The 21,990-nt window shown below is 33.0% G+C and overlaps 3 protein-coding genes across 10 annotated transcripts in view; 2 read left to right on the top strand and 1 right to left on the bottom strand.

The window, feature by feature from the left end:
• Nucleotides 1-16,764, bottom strand: part of LOC108693403 (protein furry) — a 32,961-nt gene extending 16,197 nt beyond the window's left edge. For 2 of the 6 annotated variants that reach the window (XM_018202314.1, XM_018202317.1), the window contains exons 1-24: nucleotides 16,347-16,764; nucleotides 15,829-15,902; nucleotides 15,725-15,766; nucleotides 15,116-15,292; nucleotides 14,851-15,035; nucleotides 14,588-14,787; nucleotides 14,316-14,525; nucleotides 14,033-14,240; nucleotides 13,783-13,920; nucleotides 13,471-13,705; nucleotides 12,976-13,379; nucleotides 12,309-12,884; nucleotides 12,094-12,229; nucleotides 11,844-12,014; nucleotides 11,584-11,773; nucleotides 11,322-11,498; nucleotides 10,200-10,346; nucleotides 9,648-9,818; nucleotides 9,420-9,569; nucleotides 9,177-9,346; nucleotides 8,816-9,087; nucleotides 8,508-8,662; nucleotides 8,159-8,322; nucleotides 2,100-2,315 (exon numbers count right to left, since the gene is read on the bottom strand). In XM_018202314.1, coding sequence (XP_018057803.1) covers nucleotides 2,100-2,315; nucleotides 8,159-8,322; nucleotides 8,508-8,662; nucleotides 8,816-9,087; nucleotides 9,177-9,346; nucleotides 9,420-9,569; nucleotides 9,648-9,818; nucleotides 10,200-10,346; nucleotides 11,322-11,498; nucleotides 11,584-11,773; nucleotides 11,844-12,014; nucleotides 12,094-12,229; nucleotides 12,309-12,884; nucleotides 12,976-13,379; nucleotides 13,471-13,705; nucleotides 13,783-13,920; nucleotides 14,033-14,240; nucleotides 14,316-14,525; nucleotides 14,588-14,787; nucleotides 14,851-15,035; nucleotides 15,116-15,292; nucleotides 15,725-15,766; nucleotides 15,829-15,871 — 4,537 coding nt within the window. In that variant the 5' untranslated portion in view covers nucleotides 15,872-15,902; nucleotides 16,347-16,764. The other 4 variants (XM_018202318.1, XM_018202315.1, XM_018202316.1 and 1 more) reach the window with 4 other exon arrangements.
• On the top strand, nucleotides 3,673-8,123 carry LOC108693405 (thyrotropin-releasing hormone receptor-like). Of its 3 annotated transcripts, none has more exons than XM_018202321.1 (4): nucleotides 3,673-4,303; nucleotides 6,281-7,215; nucleotides 7,572-7,785; nucleotides 7,940-8,123. In XM_018202321.1, the coding sequence occupies exons 2-4, from the start codon at nucleotides 6,400-6,402 to the stop codon at nucleotides 8,035-8,037; spliced, it is 1,128 nt and encodes a 375-aa protein (XP_018057810.1). In that variant the 5' UTR covers nucleotides 3,673-4,303; nucleotides 6,281-6,399; the 3' UTR covers nucleotides 8,038-8,123. The 3 variants fall into 3 exon arrangements, with proteins under 3 accessions (XP_018057810.1, XP_018057811.1, XP_018057812.1); XM_018202322.1 differs by having other exon boundaries at nucleotides 7,572-7,815; nucleotides 7,940-8,021; XM_018202323.1 differs by lacking the exon at nucleotides 3,673-4,303 and having other exon boundaries at nucleotides 6,459-6,523; nucleotides 6,717-7,215.
• Nucleotides 16,765-21,734: 4,970 nt separating the features above from the next.
• Nucleotides 21,735-21,990, top strand: part of LOC108693426 (ADP,ATP carrier protein 2-like) — a 4,490-nt gene continuing 4,234 nt past the window's right edge. The window contains exon 1 of the mRNA XM_018202358.1: nucleotides 21,735-21,988. Within this exon, the coding sequence (XP_018057847.1) occupies nucleotides 21,872-21,988 (117 nt within the window). The 5' untranslated portion in view covers nucleotides 21,735-21,871. The remainder of the gene's footprint in view (nucleotides 21,989-21,990) is intronic.

The following is a 21,990-nucleotide window of genomic DNA, read 5'->3' as shown; positions in this document are numbered from 1 at the left end:
TATATATATATATAAAACAATTAAATAAAATGAAAGATTACAAATGAAATTTATTTTCTTGGAGTGATATAATCGCTTTTCATTTTCTTTATAAAAACTGATAATAATTTCTAATATAATTGCTGGAAAACATATCTATAAACTTTAGAAATTTTATTTTGTTACATGAAAAGAATATACGAATTAAATTGCGTATTAATTTTTTTCTTTAATTGTATATAGAATATAACTATTAGAGTTGATTTTGAAAAAGATTTTTTTTTCGATGTTATTGAGTGTGATATTACACACAAAAAAATTTTATGAGATAAAATGGCGATTTTATGTTATACTGTTTTTTATGTTATACTGTTTTATGTTATTCTTAGAAGTAAACCTTTCGTCGTTTTGAGCGTGTCAAAGCAAAACTGACTGTAAGCCGGTTAGCCGGAAACGGGCAAGATAATAGTTCGCGCAATGAAATTTTTTATCGTTAAATTTTTCTCTCGTTCTTTTTAAACCTTTGCTCCTTTGAAGTGGTCCATGACACTGACATACGTCACAAAATTAAAACGAAGATCAACAATCCAGTAAACGAAACTACATTGCAACTTTATACGTGTCTTGCGGTTCATTAACAGTAGCTATTGTAATTAAAAGGTTAAATTCTGAAAGATCAGATCATGGTCAGCTTTCCGTTAGTCTATATTATTCCTGAATTTGATTAAGAAGTTAAATTCTGCGAACAATGTGATATTTATCTAGTACAAGAACATTTAAAATCTTATTACTAATCTTATTACTAATTTAAACCAAAGCTTTAAGGATTAACTTCACAGTTTTTAATCTAACTTCATTTTCTCGAGTTTTCTTAAGAAGTTTAATTATATTATTCTGCTTCACTGAGCTTCAATCGCATCACTAAATAAGCTGAATAAAATAAGAAAAATACTTATCTTTAATGAAATTTAGCATTGCAAATGATATTTTTCCATCTCAAAATACGTATATTTGAGTTATGGTACTGATAATTAATATTCCTGCATTTGAAATGTGATATGTTCTCTATGTTTAAGTGCTGATAATTAATATTTCTGTTCTGTAAGTAATATTTCTTCTATTTAAAATGCCATTGTATTCAAATAGATGTATGTATGTAAATATGTATATGTGTGATTAATTCTATCGGTAGAAAAATTCTATTATTTATCTTGATTTTTTAGTGATTTCTCCAATATTAAATTACAATAATAAAAGCTTGTTTGATTAAAACAGACGCGGCATATTTACGCGATAGCGACACGCCTCTGTATAATTGATGACAACATAAACACATGAGAATTGTTGTTGACAGTTTGCATCCCTTTACAATTATACATTACAATAATGAATTTGTACGTAATAATTGCGATAATCCTGTTAAATCCTACATACTCTGTATAACTCATGTTACGTGGATTACATGCTTCCGTACAAGTAATAAAAAGGAAACGATACTTTTGCAATATTTCCTTTCCTTTAATATAACTCTGCCATGTTATTTACGTAAAAGTAATATAGAAGCTAATGAAACGCGTGTTTCTTTCCATAAGAATCCAAGCTTGTGAAAAACATTAAAACAATTTTTTATCAGGGAGCGTTCTACGTAAATTTAAAAGTCGAAAGAACCGTATTTCAGTTTAATTAATATAATTATTATTCTTAAATGCAGGAAAAGTTTAATCGTATTTATTAACGTTACTAATGTAAATAAAAAATTTTACATATTACGAAAACAATTTTAAAATTATCATTTGTAAAAGAGAACGGAGAACGAACGCTTTTCTTGAATGTTTCTTTAAATTAATTTGTTTAATGTTTGAATTAACATTTAATTAACATTTACAATATCATAATAATAAATGCCATAATACTATATAGTCGTAGAATTACAAAATACAGTATTCTTAATCAATCACGTGTTGCGTTAGAATCATTTTCAAAAATATAGAAAAACATATAACTTTACGTTTAAAAATGAAACAATAATTCCCTTGAAAATCTCGTTGATGTCGAATTTTAATAAATGTTTCAGATTTAAAAATGTATAAATTAATAAAAACATAAGAAAGTCCATTTACCACTAAACATCGGCATCGTGAGTTCCGGATGTAGTTGAGCCAATTGACGTGAAAGGTACATTTGGCTACGGCAATAAGTAGTTGACAGGAGGACGTCCAGTGTGCCACCTCTAACCGTGCCGCCGGAAGAAATCTCACCTGCGGGATTACTTTGTTGACCCGGTCCGGAAGTTACAGTGGCGGCAGAACCACTTGCAAGAGGATCATTATTATGTCCTGCAATAAAAAATCAATATACAAATAGAATTATACTACTCACTCGATCAATGAAGAAATTAATTATCTCACTTATTGCCCAAGGTTGCTTCAAAATTTTATTATAAAGATTCACATTTAATTAAAATTAAGTTATATACTTAATAAAAGAAAATTCTTATTTATCTATATCTGGCATTTGTTCTTAATAATCAATTGCTGATATCATATTTAACATTAAAAAATTAAATGTAGAAAAAGATAGCTTTTTAATTGATTAATTTCCATTAAAAAAGAATGGATTCATTTAAAAAATCTATATATGATTTATGAAAATCTACAAATGATTTTATAAACAAAAGCTAATAAACAAGTATGTTTATTAGTTTTAGCTAGAAATATGTAGTGCAAGATAAAATAATAAATACCTATAAAATTCTTTGTTTAATTATTATCATACATATATAATAATTAATAATATTTAATAACCCGATAATATATATTAGTACATGTTGAACGCTTTAAATGTTAATAATTATTTTCAGTAATAATTAATCAGTATAAAATATGATACGACATTTAGCATTTATATTGCATGATTCCCTGGTGTTATAATGATAATCCTGATTACATAGAAAATATATTTTACAAAAAAAATACATATATCATAAATTAGATTTACACAATACATATATTTAATATTTAAATGTATATATCTTTTCTCTCATCAAGTTAAATATATTTTTTTTTATAGAAGAGCCAAATCTTGTCATGCTTTTTGCAGTTATGAAAACGTATTTCTTTATTGAATAGATGCGTCCCAAATAAAATTTAATACATGATATATCAAAGGATACATAACATGGAAGTAATTCTTCTTTTACAAGAAAAGAACAATTCATTCTCTGAAGTACATTTCATTCTTTGAAAGAATTCAAGTTTTGTAAGTTTAAAGTGCAGAATGAATTCAATCTTTCAAATCTCATTGAAATTTAATTTATAAAAGCAGCAATAATAAATTTATGATAATAATAACATATTATGTGATAATCAGCTTATGATTATCAATTACATTAATAAGCGTCATAATAAAAACAAATTCACATTCTTGTAAATAAAAAATTATAATGTACGAAACATTTTTAATGGAATATAATATTATATATTACATAATGTAAAAAAAGTTTCTTTTGTATATAAATATTGACGTTGTTCTCGTAATATAATTTGTAAAAGCACAAAAAAATGTCAATATATAAATATATGAATCGCGAAAATATCACGATAATCTCTCTCTTGCGACATAGTAAATTGGCGTATGCCACGAGAGGCGGGAATTTGTACATCACTTTGATGCGCAGAAGCCAGAATACTGGATGCATGAGCTTTATCAGGAACGGATGCGTCGGGCATCCAGCAGAAATAGTTGAGACGGCACTCGAATATATTCTCCAAAAACACAGTATGTCGAAAACCAAGTGCGTCTAATATTAAATTTAAATTATTCTCATAATTATATACACTCATAACTTGTTGCTTCTCGTTTGAAATAAAAAAAGCGAAACATGTTGCCGCTATTAACGTGATTAATATTGATGTTGCCCTATCTACTATAAAATCTAATTAATCTACGTTTGTTGACAAATTGCGTTATTAAAATTAAGTGCCACGCAACTGTCTTAAATGAGAAATTCATTAAACAATTGCAAAGAGCGGCCGACGAAAGGATTATGCACCGTGTCTCACGTCAGCACTGCACATGTCGTGCCAACTAAGTCTCGGAAAGACGCATCATATATTTACAAACCGTTTAGAAGTAGAAGTAGTTTTGGTGTGTGACCTGTATATGAATTGAATCATTCAAGTGTTATAAGAACGCGGTTAAAAGGAACTCTCGCAAAGTCACAAAATCGTCTACAGAATCCAGATGGTCCAATAAATATTACGTTGCGTTTACATGTTTCATGAGTTAAACATGTTCCATTTATTGAAATCTACTCAATAAACAGGTATGTATTAATTAAGAATGTTTAGCGAATTTTTTACAATTTTAATTAATTAGATAAGAAAACATTAAAATTGTTTACATTTATAAAAAAAATATAAAATATAAAATATAAAAGAACAGAGAAATATTTATCTCTTCCCTCTCTTAAAAATTGTTATATCGTTTAATATTGTAACATCTTTTATATTTTTACTTAATTATTTTTTCTATAATTAATTTAAAGATGAGAGAAAGATAGTATATTAACACTTTGTGAAGGGATTTTTTTCTATTATAAAAATTTTATTGAAAAATATAAATTATTAAAATAAAATGTTATAAATTAGGGTCTTGGCCATAAGCATAAAACATTTTTACAAATTGACGTAAACGTTCTAACAAAAAAATAAATTAGAAACAGTTTTATTGAAAAATAAAAAATACAGATATTCGTTTATTTATAATCGGATCCAAGATCTCAATTATAAGTCGAATTGATTATAAATGGAATATATGTAGTAATCATATAATAATAATTCTATTAGTTTCCTTTCTTTTCTACTAATAATTTTTGTATTACTAATTATTTTGGACATGAATAATTATAAAGTTATGTAAATAAATAATTAAATTAATGCTCATTTTTACCAATGTAGATTAACTTTAATTTTGATTTATTTATTCTTTTTTTAATTCTTAACGCATACTGAATATAAGTCCTAAAATATGTAAGTCAGAACAGTCATAAGCAGAATATACCTACATTACTTTTATAACAATTTTAATTATATTATATTATCTCGTTCGGCTTTTATTACCTTTCCAAGAAAATTTAATTAAATTTGCTTTAAGGCCAAGATTTTACTATATTAAAAGTAACATATATTTTATTTTTATCAATTTATATCGCTTTTAATCAACTGCAATGGTTCAATTACGAATCATTAAAAGCACCAGAACTTGATTAGAAATTATATTAATATTATATATAAACAAGCAAAAGAGAAATATAAAACTCTTTGATTTATCAATAGTTTTGAACGTATATTCTGAAATGTAAATATAAAACTTCGTCATTATTAAAGATACAAAATATTATATCAACAAAGTTCTCCCATGATCACATATATATACGAATATACAATAATTATTTACATTTAGAAAACGACTGTTAGGTACTATTACTTTACAAAAGAAATATTCGCCAAGATTACAAATTATATCGAATTTTTCACAATAGCGTAGAAAAGATAAGAATTTTTCCTATGCGGTTATCATCACATTGTAAGATAATTTTCAATGTTATATAATAAAATATGTCCATGAGGAAGAATTATATCGAAGAAACGTTACCAAATAATTTGTATTTGATCTCAATAAGACAATAAAATTTTAAGCAACATTATATAAGTATGATGCATTTATTTAACATATTTTGAATATTTGCGCAATAATGATTAGTTAACATATCTGTTGAGCGAAGGATTTCCTGCGCGTGATAAGAGCTAACTTTTTCCGTTTAGTTTTTGTTGTTTAGTAAATATATAGACTATATCTCAGAATAAGAATGCACAATGATTGTACTAAATCAAGCGACAATAAAATAACTCAGAAGGATATGAAAATAACATTCGTTATTTTTTGTTCTCTTATATTGACATCTATTGTAAGATGTATAATTCTATTAAAATCTATTTAAAAGTAATTAAATTTGAGAAATGTTTAATATTAATTAAAAGAACAAAAATTTTGCGATCTCTGCCAAATGTTAACATAATTAACTAAAAAAAAATCTGATTTTCAATGTTAAATGTCTTCTCAGTTATTATTATCTCGACTCTCTAAATTTCAACCGAATTTCAAATGCTGATCTTGCTTCTAAATTCAATTCTCATGTTGATGATTTAAAGAAAACGCGTGACATTTGTAATATTCTCTGTTTCTCTCTTTCTCTCTCTTATTCTCGTCTTTTATATAGAACACACTAATGCTCTTTCAGGTCATCGTGCATGACGCAAGTTGTTATGTTGTGTACACTGAGCGTGGTTGCATCGCTTTCCGATTTTCTTTTCATTGATGATTTGACGATGATTTAAGATCAACACACACAATAAGAAGATGATCACTGGAAGCAATAGCACAATAGCAAACGAATTCTATTATGATGAAATCAACGATTTTTTCCAAAACATTCAATACTATTATGTGCCAATTCTCGTGTTCCTGGGTCTTCTGGGCAACTGTATGTCCGTTTTCGTGTTTTTTGGTACAAAGCTACGTTATTCTTCGTCTAGTATTTATTTGGGAGCGCTAGCAATAAGCGACAGCGGTTTTCTAATGATAGTCTTCATGACCTGGCTAAAAATGGTACACGTGGATCTATTCAATCGGCAGGGCTTCTGCCAGTTTTTTATCTATCTTGCATCTCTCTTTAGCTTTCTTAGCGTTTGGTTCGTGGTAGCCTTTACCGTTGAGCGATATGTAGCAGTCAAGTGGCCGCTTCGTCGTCAATTCTGGTGCACAGTAGCCCGAGCCAAGATGATAGTGGTAGGATTTACGGTATTAGCGATTCTACTCACCAGCCCAGTGGTCGTGTTCTCCAAAATTCCTGAAAACTCGACCGACTGTGGTAATTTAAACAAGGAATGGAAATCTTGGGCAATTCCCTATACTATGATAGAAAATGTCGTGACATTTGCCGTGCCCTTGACCATAATAGTAATCTTCAATACACTGATAGCACGCAACATCTATAAATTTGATCATATCCGAAGAACATTAACCATAGAATCCGACATTTCCAATGAGAGAGCTCCACGGGACAGAATGCCGCAGACTAAAGTCACAAAAATGCTTCTGCTCGTTTCGAGTGCATTCTTCTGCCTTAATATGCCTGCGTTTGTCTTCAGGATGATTGCTGTGGTCATCATTGGTGTATGTATCGATATTTAATGCTAAAGTTATTAATGCTAAAGTCAAATACAGAACTTTTACTCTAAAGAATAAATTATGGATATAATCGTTAATTAAATTTTTCATAATTTTTCCTAAAATTCATAAATTGTTTAATAATGTTCAATGTTTAATCGAATTCAATACACAATACTGTTGCAAAATTAAATGTTTGCATGATTAAAAAGCTATATACTGCAGTTTATATTATTTCCCATTGTTAATTTGTGGTATTATTGATTCGTGGTATTACTGTTTATATATAGATAAATTTTGATTGTTATAGAAATTATTATACATTTATAATTAATAATTATTATATGTATATGTAAATTCAGAATGATCCTGATAATAATAAATCGGTGATTTGGCTAATTTGGGCGCAACAAATGAGTCAATTATTATTCGACACGAGTTTCGGAATAAACTTCATTCTTTACTGCGTGAGCGGACAGAATTTTCGCAGAGAGATAGTTCACATATGTAAGAAGAATTCAAGTACTAGAAGAAATGGAACTCTCGTGCAGATGGCAATTCATGGAAAACAGTGTGGTAGGCACTTAATTACCCAATTATAATAAGGTAACATAATAACAAAATATATGTATGCCAATAATATTGATTAAAAAATTTATCTTTATGTCTTGAATTAATAGATAAACATGATAAATATGATTTGATAAAATCTTCCTTTATTCAATTTCAGAATTTATGCCTAAATATAGCTCAAAACGACTGCACTTTATCAATGCGCAACAGAAAAACTTTCAGAAAACGCAAAAGTTCCCAGTAAAAAGATTATGATATCATCAGTTTCAAATAATCAAATAAATATCAGTATCAGAAGGAGATATTAAAAAAATAATATGTAATGCTTCAATATAGTATTATAGTGCAGAGATAAAGACGTGAATTATAAACTTACCAGTTTCGAGTTCTGTAGCTGGTAGCGGGCCTACATTTCCGAAGAAGCGTTGATCCAACAGTTGAAGAAGTTGAAGTGCTGCATCGTGGACTGGTGCACGGGGACATCCCGTATTCATTAACGTTACATTGATGACACTCGTGTAATGATCGCAAGGATATTCCCTAAAGAAAAAAAAAAACATAAAAGGACTGATGATTACTGCTTATTAGTTTTGTTATTCTATCGCGATTATATCTGTGGTGCTGTTGAGAAGTGTGTCTGGTATCTTTTGCTTGTTGTGTGTATTTTTTCCTAATAAATGTTTTTACATAAAATATTTATTTTATATCTTTTAATACGTGCATACCTAGCGCTGAAAATCGTCGCCAATGCGAGAAAACAGCCGTCGGCCACTTGCGGTGCACCAGTATAACATCGATCAACCACCCAATCCAAAAGCGTACCAATATCGGGATTTCCTTCGAGTAGTAACACGACAGTTTCGCGTGCAAGTGTATAAATCTAAAATAAGAAATCCGATATAGAAAGAATGTACAAAATAAAATACTTTAATGTATAATGGACTATTAACTAAACTACATTTTGTAATTTTGAATGCTAATACGCGTGCGCATTACAGATAAAATTTTATACGAGACAATTTATAAAACTTACCTTTTCGTCTTTACTGGCTAATAATAAATCTAGCCATTGATATAAAATCGCACCCTCTTCTGAAAGCGACTGTGGATTAAAGCATGATCCACAACAAAGCAATCCACTCATAGCTTGTAAGGCTGAGAGTTGCAATTCCGTGCAAGACTTTTCCTCCTCTTGTAGGGACGACGTGCTTGTAAGCGGCCTGCCATAAACACCAGCCCAACTAGCGAAGAGCATGAATAAATTTCTTCTTAAATCCCTCTTTAATAAAGTATAGCATGTCTCCACTAGAAAAATAAGAAAAAAGATTAATAAATCTCTTAAGGCATCACACATATTTCGCGATTAACGAAATTATTTAAATAAAATCACTTACATGAAAAACTCTTAATCATTTTTCTGATAAAGTTGCAGAAGTGTAATTTGATGTCTCGTACAGCGGGTGCTTCCTTATCGGTTTCATTTTCTAGATAAATGCGCGCACCGTCTATGTATTCGACAAATGTCGGATGTAAAGATTGTGTCTCGCGATCTAATACCGCTGGACTAAAGAAAAATGATTTTTATAAATCCAATTTGTTGAGTGAGAAAATGAAGTTCATCAAATGAATTAACTAACCAGATACCGAACGTTCCATACTCTGCGATTAATTCCAGTACTCTTACTAACTGCAACCTCAAAGCATCGCGTCTTCTTCGTCGTCTCATATTCTCCTGTTTCCGGTCAACCGCTTCCCGGATGTAAGGTACCAGTTCTTCCATCAAGTCTCTATATCAAGATATCAATAATCTCTTGTAATTTAATCTCTCTTTCGTCATTCTTCTTCTTAGATAATAACATACTTACTTTAGAGCATCGGCGTTTACTTTCCCAATCGCCTGCACCACGGCATCTCTGACATCGACGGCTTCGCATCTTAGCAAAGGCACAGTCAGTTTATATAAAGCTGCCGGACTTGCATTTGTGCCCGGTGATTTATTGTCGCCGCGTTCCGCGGATAGACTGTCGGGCGAAGAGCTGTGAAAATGAGACTGTTGCGTTTCACTATTTTTCGATCACAGGTATGTTATTGAAGTTTGTAAATTAATAACTGTGCACTTTAAAATATTTGGTCGCAATTCAATTTCCGAAAAAAGAAGCGATCGGGAACGGTCGTGAGGCAAGGATGGTATACGCAAGTACGCGCGAAAAAACTTGTTAGGGAGAAAGAATTCGAGTACGAAGCTGAAAGTTCAGTGGAAAGAAAGGGATATACCAAACTGTACTACGTTAAGAGAGTAAGAAGAGACAAATAGTTATAAAAGATATGAAGTGCGAATTACCAACGACCGTTTAAATCCCGGGTGACATCGAAGGAAGCATGGTCGTTTTGTTCGCGATTGTTAATCTCAGGCTCACCTGGTACGCTTGTGTCGGGTGTAGATGCCGGAAATGGACGGAACAGAAAACCGACCCGGCAGGGTCTGCGCCCCGCCGAGATTCTCCAGGCTCTGACTCAACTCCTTACTCATGCACAACACACCAAACTCCACCGTATGCTGACCACTAGAGTATGCAATACAGTGTACCACCAATGCTCCTTGTATCAGACATTATTTACTCAGAGAGCTACTACTCTAATATTCAGAAAGAAAAAGAGAGAGAGAGAGAGAGAGAGAGAGAGAGAGAGAGAGAGAGAGAGAGAGAGATGTACATGTACGAGACAGTACGATAGGAGACAGCATGCGAGAAATTTATGTAGTATGTTGCGGAAAATAAAGCGAAGTATGTATATGCATAGAAGAAAGGACAGAGCAAGTATGGATTCCGCTCCCGAATGCAAAGCGCGAATTTGGTATGAATTGGTGCTAGTTTAATCGATTGCCATTGCCGAAGAATTGCCATTGCTAGATATGCGCAACATCGGATAGAGAATAACGTGTGAATACATATAATATTAGCTCTTTTGGTGTTTATATAATGTAAAACATTATAAAATTATAATTCAGTAACTGTGTAGAATTAACACTTAAAATGAACAATTTTATAATTCTGTAAAATATTTAACCACTAATGAAATTGACATTTCATAAAGCAAGTAAAGTAAATGTTACTGTGCAAAATAGTAGACGTTAACAAGCATGACCCAACACCAATCGGTACCAAGTTGATTATTGATTTTATTTTATTTAATGACTCACTTTTATATAGACACTTAAAGCTCTAATATATTCTGCTAAACATATGAGCTTTTAATTATCTAAAGTTTTGAAATATTTAATCAAAATATAAATCGTGTGCATACATTCTCTCGATGCAGATGTTCGAACAAGGCACTTTACTGCTCATCGAACAAACTGTTTGCATCTACAGCGAGCATAGCGATGCACACGATTATACATACTTTATTGAATGATACATAATAAGCATGAATATTGTATTAAAAGTTAAAACTATTGAAAATATTAAATAATATATAATAGGATGATATAATATGATATCTCTGAACTCCTACTATAAATTTTCATGTGACTAACTTACCTGAGACTGAGATCCGGACTGGCACATCGAACAACTGGATTCGGTACTGGTGGCACAACTCTATATCCAAAAGTCAGGTAATTTTTCCAAATATGCATATAGACATCCCTCTCATTTACTGGTTTTCTCACTGTCGTCGAACTTCGCAATAACGAAGCTCGATTATCATTTACTGGCCTATACGAATACAAAACTATGAATTATTTCAAAACTTTAAATATAACTTAAATATATACAAACTTGTTATAGAATTTAATCTTACGTGGGATCCACAACTGAAAACAAAGAATTTATGCGAGTGAAAACAATAGGCCAAGAATGAGCGACAGCGCTTGGACATAGCGTAAGTACTCTGTCCTTTTCCAGAAAAGCAAATAGACAACTGGCCCATGGATCAGCTCCATTTAGATTAAGCGAGGAAGAACTCTTAGTACTGTTTTCATCATGAAATCCTGCAATGTAAAATATAGTAGATAAATATAATATAAACTTGCATAAAAAGTGTGATAAATTTAGTATTACCAGCTGTCCAAACACAACTACTTCGATCAGCTATCCATTGCAAATCCACGTTAGAAGTGGACGCAGCGGCTGCTTTCTCAGCTGGAGGTAATATAGGATAACATTTTTCCAAGACAGCCGGACAGCAAGCATCAATTACATCAATGACTGGTTGATCATCTTCAGGTCCTCCTAAAAAGATGACATATATAAAATATACATTTTGATGCACTGTGCATAATACGCATAAATATAATTAATATATAATTACCTAAAGTCTTCAGTAAAAGCTTAATCTCCCGAAGTATATGAACAGCCAATCGTCGAGGATAAAGGCGACAATTACAGAGCATAACTAAAGCAAATCCTTCCACCAGATAGAATATGTTCGATACAGGTTCTACTTTCTGTAAATAAGAAATAAAAGTTACAATTGTATTCTACGCGTTGCCTGCTAATTCCAAAATAATAAACATTAATACAAACCTGAGCTGTTTCGCATTTCTTGATGCTAACATCCACTCGTATATTCATCCGTGTAGTATCCACTGACTGCTCCTTAGCTCTTATACTAGGACTCGTAAGGGCATTCTTCCAACTGGTCAGCAATTGCAGCAGCATTCTCAAACCGTTATCAATTAGCTGCGGAAACGTATCTTGCACATCCCTGGCTAGAAACTGCGTGAACCCAAGCACGACATCCTGTCGCCAATCGGGAAAATCTAATACTAGAGTCTGTAAGCTTTGATATGCCAATGCACGGAGTTCTTCATCCATGTGTACTGTCAAACGTGCCAGTAAATCGACCAATTCCGCACCGGTCATTCCATCAGGAATCAGTCGCGGAACGGCGGCAACGCAAGTTCGGAAGAGGTCTATTCGAGGTTTACGTTCTCCGGTGATCATCTCGTCCGGCTCCTTGTTCATGTTTTGAGTACTAGTCATCATGAGAGGTCTGCCATAATGAACATCTAATGCGCGCAAGATATCTACAAACACTCGGCGTACGTGCGGAAAATACGAGGACATTCCTATGCTTCGTGCAGTATCCTCTGTCAACATCTAAATTGTAAAAACATATTCGTAAAAATGCTATGTTCAATAAAACATTAAAAATTAGATATATATGAGATATATATATATATATATATACTTTGTTCAAGTATGTCTTTTTGACACGCATAGTGTTTCCACTTGGCAAAACACCCATAGTGCGTGGCATAGGTGGTTCCCCTTCTTTCTGTTGTAAGCTGTCAGCTACTACGAGAAATGCTCGGAGGCCGATACTCATACGTTCAGGAGTTAAAATTATCTTTACCGGTCGACCGACAGACAGTAAGTCAAATACTATCTCGCGCATCGCAAAGTCCAGTCTCTCTTGCGCAATAAATTGAATAATCTTTACAAAAATATTCAGTGGAGTATCCCGTGGCACTACCGCCTTCGATCCCTTAGGAAACAAAGAATTCACTATGCTTTGGAGTCTACTTTGCGTAGCCGAATTGCTCTCACACTTGATTCGTATCATGTAAACCCAGAGTAAACGATATAAGGCCTCTGTAATACAATAGATGCAAAAGATAATTCGTTTTCAATTCTCTTTTAAACAAATATCATGTATGATATAAAATTTGTACTTTAATTGTACCTAACGCAACTCGACACATCTTTGGATCACGATTCTTCAAGTGAGATAGACACATAGCTAAAAAGTAATGCCAATTTTGTAAAAAAAATGTTTTCTGGCTAACGCAAAGCAAACAGGTTACTAATGGAAAAAGCGCCAGTCTATGCTTAGACTTTGTACACATGTCTAATGTTGTTGAGTACAACATTTCCACAAAATTTTTCAGACACGGTACGTTCACTTCGTTTTTTACAGCCTAGAATATAAAAATACAAATAATTATAACATTGTTTGATGATGCATGAATTATAATTTATGGTCTAGAATACTTACAGCGGCAACAGGGACGAGTATTTCAACAAAAAGACCAGCTAAAGCGTGTTTAACATCTTTATCTTTTACTTCTAAGAAATACTGCGCGCACTCCTGCATAAATTGAAATGATGCCTCAAATTCTTCTATTGGTACCATCTGAAAATTCATGTAACATGCATTAGTTAAAAGTAAAGGAATCTTAAAAACATAATACAAGTTCAAAATAAAATACGTATTAAAAATCATATTAATTGGATGTGATAATTACTTTAACTCGGAAAAATTTCATTCCCATTAATAAGGAAATAATACTCTGTGTAGTATGAGGACCTGGCTCTTTAGCTCGCAATTCTTTTAATTCTACCATAAAACGTTTTCTTACTGACATAAACCTGGATTGCGCTAAAACTCCTATCACTTCAGCATAGAGATCAGCAATAATGTGAATGTTAGCTGCATTTGGCTCGTTTTGTATGCTGAAAAAAATATGTAAATATTAAGTTTTATATAATATCTTCTTTCTTCATTCTTATCAATATAATAGTTCATACCCTTCTCTATATTTAAAATGTTTAAAAGCAATATTTTCTATGTATGTTACTAAATCCTCATGTCCAGGATGAAATGGTAATTGACGTAAAACTTCGATCAGCATTAAACAAAATATAAATTCGACAGCAAGATCTCTACGCTCTTGCAAAAGATCTGCCTCGCTTCTTTCCACTGTTTCTACACTTCCTGATACTATTGTATACATAATACTGAAATGATACATTTATTATTATAAATATTTATAAAATAAATCAATTTATCGTCTTATTACCTTTTTCCTTTTTGGTCTTCCTTTCCAGGAGCAGGTTTTTTCTGATCACCACCTTGGTCAACAAGTTGACGTTCATACCAATTAAAAAGGGCTTTCAATATTGATGGTAAACAATGTTCAGCAACAGAACCAAAAGCCGATAACAGTTGATCAAATTGTGGATCTTCTCCTCTTTGTAAAACTTTCGATAATTGTTTCTCCTGAAAATAATGCATTCAAATAAGATTGTTACAACAACAATAATTGCTTCAACAATTGCTCACATGTTCCGTCATAACAGCTTCCATCTTTTTCTCCGCCTGCAAAGTGAATTCTGCGAACAGAATACGCATCACATACTCTCCCGGTCTTAAATCCATATCTCCTATTTGTTGTGGCTTCACTGTCTCTTTTTGAGCACCCCAAGGCAACACCACAGTTATCGCGCTGACTCTACTTGAACTTGATTCTAAAAAATAATACAAATATAAATATTTATACATGTATATACACGTATTATAATATTATCACTACAGTTTGCAAACTTACCATTGCCAGACACGGAAGTACTGGCAGTATAAATACTGACAGCATCGCTACTCTCTCCCTGTGTAGCTCCATGAACTGTAAGAAGCTCTTGCATAGGTTCAAGAGCAGCTTGCGATGTTGATTCTGCTGCTCCCTCGTGTAATCCTTCGCTATGCGTTGCCCTTGATTCTAAGGCTTCTGTAAGAACACAATATAAACTTGTAATTCCTATCTACTAGAAATATGTTAATTTTATTGAAATTAATAATATTTTTTTATATAAAATTAAGCTGTTTTGGTATACTATATAATACACAAAAAATATACAAAATGTTTTTAATTTTTGTTGTCAATATAAATCTTATTATGCTGTTAAACATTTTATCTAATTGTATATCAACATTTGTTAAATAATCTTAACTTAAAAATCTATATTTACTGTTGAATAACATAATATAATAAGACATAATAGAAGAAACTGAAAAATGAAGCCCCACTCTGTCATATAACAGATATCTATAACAAACGCTAATTCAATTATATCAGACTTGATGTTTATCTTTACAGTTATAATTATGCTTTATATATATATATATATATATATATAAAATTATTAATAAATTGGCTTACCTGTCTGGGGTTCATTTCCCGCATTTGGTTGAGTCTCTGCACCTACAATAAGAATACAAACTCAGTTTCTAAATTTATTATAGCATAGACATTGAATAACTAACCTTCCGTCATGTTGCTGATTTTTGCCTCCTCCTTAGGTAACATTTATCTGGTTATCATTATAGTGCAATTATACCTACAATAATTATACCATTTATTACAAGAGGATCAGAAAAAATATTACAAAGCATTACACAGAAATCTATTATTTATCATACAAGTAGAATAGAGATCAATTTTGCACTTACATCATCATTGAAGTGTCGATATTTTCCACGTAAACAGAATATGTTTTATCTAACGGATAAACACGTACGTGTGTGTACCATGTAAATATATGTGTATGTTCAGTTAATCAAATAAATTGAATAGTGGAGATTCCTAATTAGAGTAGTAATTTGTAGACCGTGTAACGTAACGTTTAAATACGAGTCAGATTAGAGAGGTAACGCGTTGTGTAAAGTATATCTGGGATAATTACCAGATCGGCCGTTCAATTAAAATTACGCAGCGATGAAGACACGAAGCAGCGTACCTGGATCAGCGGCACATATTGACGAAAATCAAGGAGGATACTCACTGTGACTACTGTCAGTCGATTGCTCCGGACGTCTCGCCGACCTCAAGTTCACGAAGACGGAAATCCGTCGTGAAAGAAGCGATTCAGCACATCACTTGAGTACTCCGGCTCAATCCCGGCGCGTATCTCCGAGTATCAATTCCACCTCTCGTTCCTCTCGTCCTGTCACAAAGTTTACACGATATCTTTTTTTTTGTGCTTTTTTTGCTTTATTCCCTCGTTCGCTAACCGCCTGTCTATTATTGTGCTACCACTAGATAGCGTTGAATTCGCCTCGTATATTCTAGCACTGCCGAATGTACCAACAGAACTTTTCGCGCCTCAACGATTTAAATAATCGGACGGGGAACTGAATCACTCGTTAGATCAGATAATTAACGTTGGCACGGAATTATTTAAAAATGAAGGATAAGCTTCCCTGCAAAAAGTTCTTGGCGTTAAAATGCATTTGCATTAATATGTAAAGTGACTCACTGTGTTACCTGGAAGTTCTGCCAAAGCTACATCATTATGCAAATCCAACATGTATATATAGATCTATAAAATATATATAATAATTAGTTATAAAATTTATATTATAACAAATAAACTGTGTTTCAAGTATAATAATAATAATCCAGTAAAGAGAGTGTGTGCTGCTAAAAATGGTATCAAACACTGGCACATCACGTTTATTTTTACGCGGATTTATTTTTATAATGAATGTACAGATAATAACGAAAAACGTTATTTCCTGCAAAGCCTCGGGAGCTCTCTCCCAAGTAGAACAAGTCTTATAATAATACTAAAATAATAACAAAATAATATCAAAATGATATCAAAATGAATCCAAAATATCATTTTAACGTTATTTTGACGTTACCGTAATTTGTTCTGCTTAAGCTATTATACTTTCTACACATAAAGTAAATAAGTAATAAATATATCCACACTGTATGTCACGTGGTCAACTTTAACACACAAAAGTTTATCGTAGAATCTCTTTGTACCAACATTATATAAAGGATCGTTGCATTTATGTATTTCTATTTAGACGTCGCGTGCATATATACATTCCAATTATCAGGGACAGCCAAAAAGTCGATCGCAACTAACTGATCCATCAGACAGCAATAGTGAATCGATCTCTATAAATCTATTCTCTTAAATTCGTTCTGATCATAAAATTCATGTTTTAATACTCTAGCAAACAAGCTGATATTTATTGTTATTTTGTCATCAACAAATAACAATTTATAATTAATGTCAATTTATTTGTTGGAACTTGATAGTAAAGACAATCAGCTTGTCAAAATATAAAATTGTTAACAATAATTTTTGTGAAATGTTAATTAAGAAAGATTAATTAATTATTATTTAACAGATTCTAACGAGTAATTAATTTTAATTTTAATTCATGATCTTTGTAGTTTACGTAATAAAGATACCAAGTCATTTTGAACGCCAATAAATCGAAATATCGTGGATGATCGTTTTAAAAAAGGCAGCGGTCGCCCCCGATTACATATCGAAGTTCACGATGACGACGATCGTATTTCTTTTATATTTTTTCTCATTTCTCATATTGCGTCACGTATGTCACTCAAGTGTCGCGAAGCTTTGTGATCGCATGCGAGTTTGAGCATTCGACAATAAGAAAAGATGAATCATGAGTGCTTTTCTCAGGTGCCTCAAAAGTTTGCATTAGAAAATCGCTTAAAGCGGTTACGCAATTGTAGGTTTAACGTCAAGATCGACACTTAATCCAATATGATATTCGAATTTGCAGGTTCGATCTCCGACGAGCCTGAGTTGAAGATAACGCTAGCGTTTCACGTCGTCCAGATACATTCCTATGTGCAATGATATACCTATTGTGAATGATTCGTCAAAATCCTTATCACGCAACTTCCTTGTCAGTTTTATTTGAAAGCTTTATCGCGTACTATCGTAACGGGAAATATTTCGAGATATTCTTGGATATTCCTAATTACACGTACGAACGGTTTCCTCCTTTGCTCCAAAGATATCAATAATCCCCAGACTGATGTCAGGTCACTTCATATCTGGAATATTTTCTATAGAGAATCTTAATCTATCTCCATTAGATTGGAAAAGATATATCAAAACAAACACACGTCATTCTAGTCGTCGCACTCTATTATGTAATATCTCTTAAAGATGAATTCAAGGCTATTAAATATCCAGATAACATGTGTGTCTAAAAGATACCTTTTAAAGCGTTTTTTAGATATCTTTTAGATATGCGTGTTCAAAAGAGACGTCTTTGTAATGTTTTTTAGAGTCAATTGTCTGGATAGTAATTTAAAATATACAAGATTAGAATTATATTCTAGACTTACATGATTTTTTCGTTTTTTAATTTTTATCTTTATAATTTTCTGTGCAATTTCTGTTTCTGTACGAGTTTTATGAATTTAAAATACTGTCGTTGATTGCAAAGTATTTGAGAATAAAAGTTCATAGTGGAGAACAACACATAATCGTATTCGCCTGTAGCAACCATTATTACGTTTTTATTCTGTTTTTCGTCACAAGAACATGGTGCTCATCCTCCAATATGAATACTTAACTGTTTGACAAACCGTTAAGCCGACAAACCGTTTAAACCGAGAATTCGGTTGCATCAAAACCACGATTGGATCGAAAGGAATTCAAATAACGTTTTAACAAATGCGAGACAATAAGCAGGTAAAAAATGTAAAAAAAATCATCATTTAAAAAATTTTCTCTTGACTTGATGTTCCTTGAGAAGTTGTGTTTCTCGGTAGATGGGAGACAATTTGCAGACGAGGTTTAAAATAAAATCGGTCTGAATAAAAAATAATTCCTGCTCAGGAAAATAACGGGATGTATTTATACACCGCAAGAGAAAAAATAAAAAAATAACGTTTTTTTTCCTGCCTTTATTTTAAATTTCGTTTACAAATTATCTCCATCCACTCGACTTCACAAGGAACACACCAAATGAAGAGAAAGTTTAAAAAAATGATGATTTTTTATTACAAAGTTTGATTGTCCATTGACGTTAAGAATCAAAATTAAGTCATTTTGATTTTTTGTTGACTTTTGCGTTCCTTAAGTTCCAGATAGAACACAGTCATAATTAAGTTACAATGATGTCATATAAGATGTCATCATGACGTCATTGGATATCTAAAAATGAATTCATAATTTATAAAGAAGATCTTGATGATTGATATTATATTATGACTTTTACAAATGACTTTTTTTTTATTTTCCTCAACAATTTCGAGTCTAAAAATTCGATTTTAAAAACAAGGGCCTTTCAGAGAATTTGATTGTGAATTTGATCACAGAAGAATTACTACTGATTGAAAAGTATAGTTTTTAATCCATAAAATGATAACTTTGAAGCCGTTTTGACATCATTTTAATGTCTAATAATTATGTTCTGTTTGTGTGGTGAAAATTATAAGAATGAACAAATTTATAAAATCTATAAAATAATAATATTTACAATTTTACTAGAATATTTATAATTGATCAACACCTAGAGTCTGCTCATTTTTTTGTATAATTTCCACTAAGTTACATGAACAATCGAACCCCTGCAGGCATTTCTTTTTCCTTATCGCCACTTAGTCTCTCGCGCATCTTCTAAATACTCTCACGAGGGGACAATGTCAAGTATAAATCGAATCAAGGTACCGTCATTCAAATCAGATCCAAACACGAGTCGAAAGGTCAAAGTAGATGTGCTTGTCGTGATGCGCTATCGTTCCCCAACTCACACACGTGGACGACAGATCGATTGCTGCGATGGCGCGCGCGCGCACACAATGTGCGCATACGTGCATTCTAATCTTCTAGTAATTCGTATCAACACGAATGTATACATGTGACGAGTGCATGTGACGAGGGACAGCTGATTTTAGCACGGCTATTCCGCGCGCGCGCTCGCGCGCGTGACGCGTGCTCATCTCCGTCTCTCTTTCTCTTTCTTTCTCTTGCAGGTGTATAAATACACCCCGCTTTTGACGTTACTCCATTGAACTTCGCTGGCGCGGATCCTCCGTAATGCGATGGGCCGTGAGCCAGGGTTACGCAAGCGACGCGCCCCGTTAACCTCCTTCCTCAGGGGAGAATTGACCTTGCAATTTCTACTCTTGACAAGGAGCGCGAAATTCCGCGCGAGACCGCCCTGAAGTTGAGTGCCGAACTTGCGACCGCCGTGAACACAGCCGAGGATTCTCGGAGGGATCTCGCGCAACTTCGCGCGGTCACGTGCCCGCGATCGTCCGCGACTTATAAATCGACAATGGCGAAAAAATACAAATTTTCGAATTTTCAAAAATTCATTAATTAATAAATAGCAAACGAGTATTAGATTGATCTATGATCTATTTAATATGTTGAAATAAAATTTCAATCAAGAGAATATGAATGACTTTCGTAATAATATAATGAAACAATCTAATCAATTTTATTATGATTTTTATTAGATATATTTCAAATAATTCCGGAATTAATTTTACACGATGAAAAGAGTCATACCTATATCCATTTCTATCAATGTAGATTAACTTTAATCTCGATTTAATTTATTCTTTTCGAATCCTTAGAACTAGAGAGAAAAATATAAAAAATAAATTAAACTTAAGATTAAAATATGTGACACTTCATTACATCTACATTGGATAGAAACAGATATAATCTCATTAATGTCGTTTCTATCAATCTAGATTGACTTTAATCTTGGCTTAATTTACTTTTTATCTTTTTTTTTAGTTTTAAAAATTAGAAAAGTCTAAAGAGTTAAACCGAGATCAAAGTTACTCCATACTAATAGAAATTGATATATTCATTGATCAAAATTATACAATACATTGCACGATTATTCAACAAAGCATTCCTTGTTCTCTTCTCCCTTGTATAATAGGAGATAAAACTCGTATGAATCTCTATCGAATGAAACAATCGAAAGTTCGGAAACGATTTTTCTTTTTTCCGCGCCTGTCTGGAATTCCGGATGAACCGTTCCCGCTATTCGCATTCATAATTTCGAACGCGAGATTGTGATGAGCGATAGGCCGTTTGCAACAGGACGTGACGTTACCGCGGCGGGAAAAGCGACTATTTTCAAATTGGAAAGATGAATGAGACCATGATCGCTCAGGATGACCAAGGCGACGTGTCGGCAGACTAGGTCGCCCGAGGTTGATCGACATCGAGAGTGAAAGGTCGCGAATACCGCAATCGCGGAAGCGCAATTTCGGCTGGAAGTGTCACGATGATTTCCGTGGCGGATGGGCCAACCGCGGCGGCAGCGGCAGCGACGTGGCGCGACGACGTCGCTTCGTCCGTAGCTGCGCGAAGCGGCACACGTGACCTGCGCGGCTATTCTTAGCCGCAGGAGGCGACGAGCGTACGCTGCCTCGGCCATTCGTCGTCCGACGCGCGTCAGAGACACTTGGAGTCTCTCCTCTCTCTCTCTCTCTCCTTTACGTTACCCGTGTCTCATCCAACACCCATATACACGCGCACTCAACCAATCCATCACGATGTCTGGACTCGCGGATCCCGTGGCTTTCGCCAAGGATTTCATAGCCGGTGGTGTGGCTGCAGCTATCTCTAAGACCACTGTCGCGCCCATTGAGCGCGTAAAGTTATTGCTGCAGGT

Source organism: Atta colombica, unplaced genomic scaffold (assembly GCF_001594045.1).
Source record: "Atta colombica isolate Treedump-2 unplaced genomic scaffold, Acol1.0 scaffold9, whole genome shotgun sequence".
NCBI lineage: Eukaryota > Metazoa > Arthropoda > Insecta > Hymenoptera > Formicidae > Atta > Atta colombica.
Note: the sequence above shows the minus strand (reverse complement) of the source record. Positions and strands in the feature narration are given on the sequence as shown.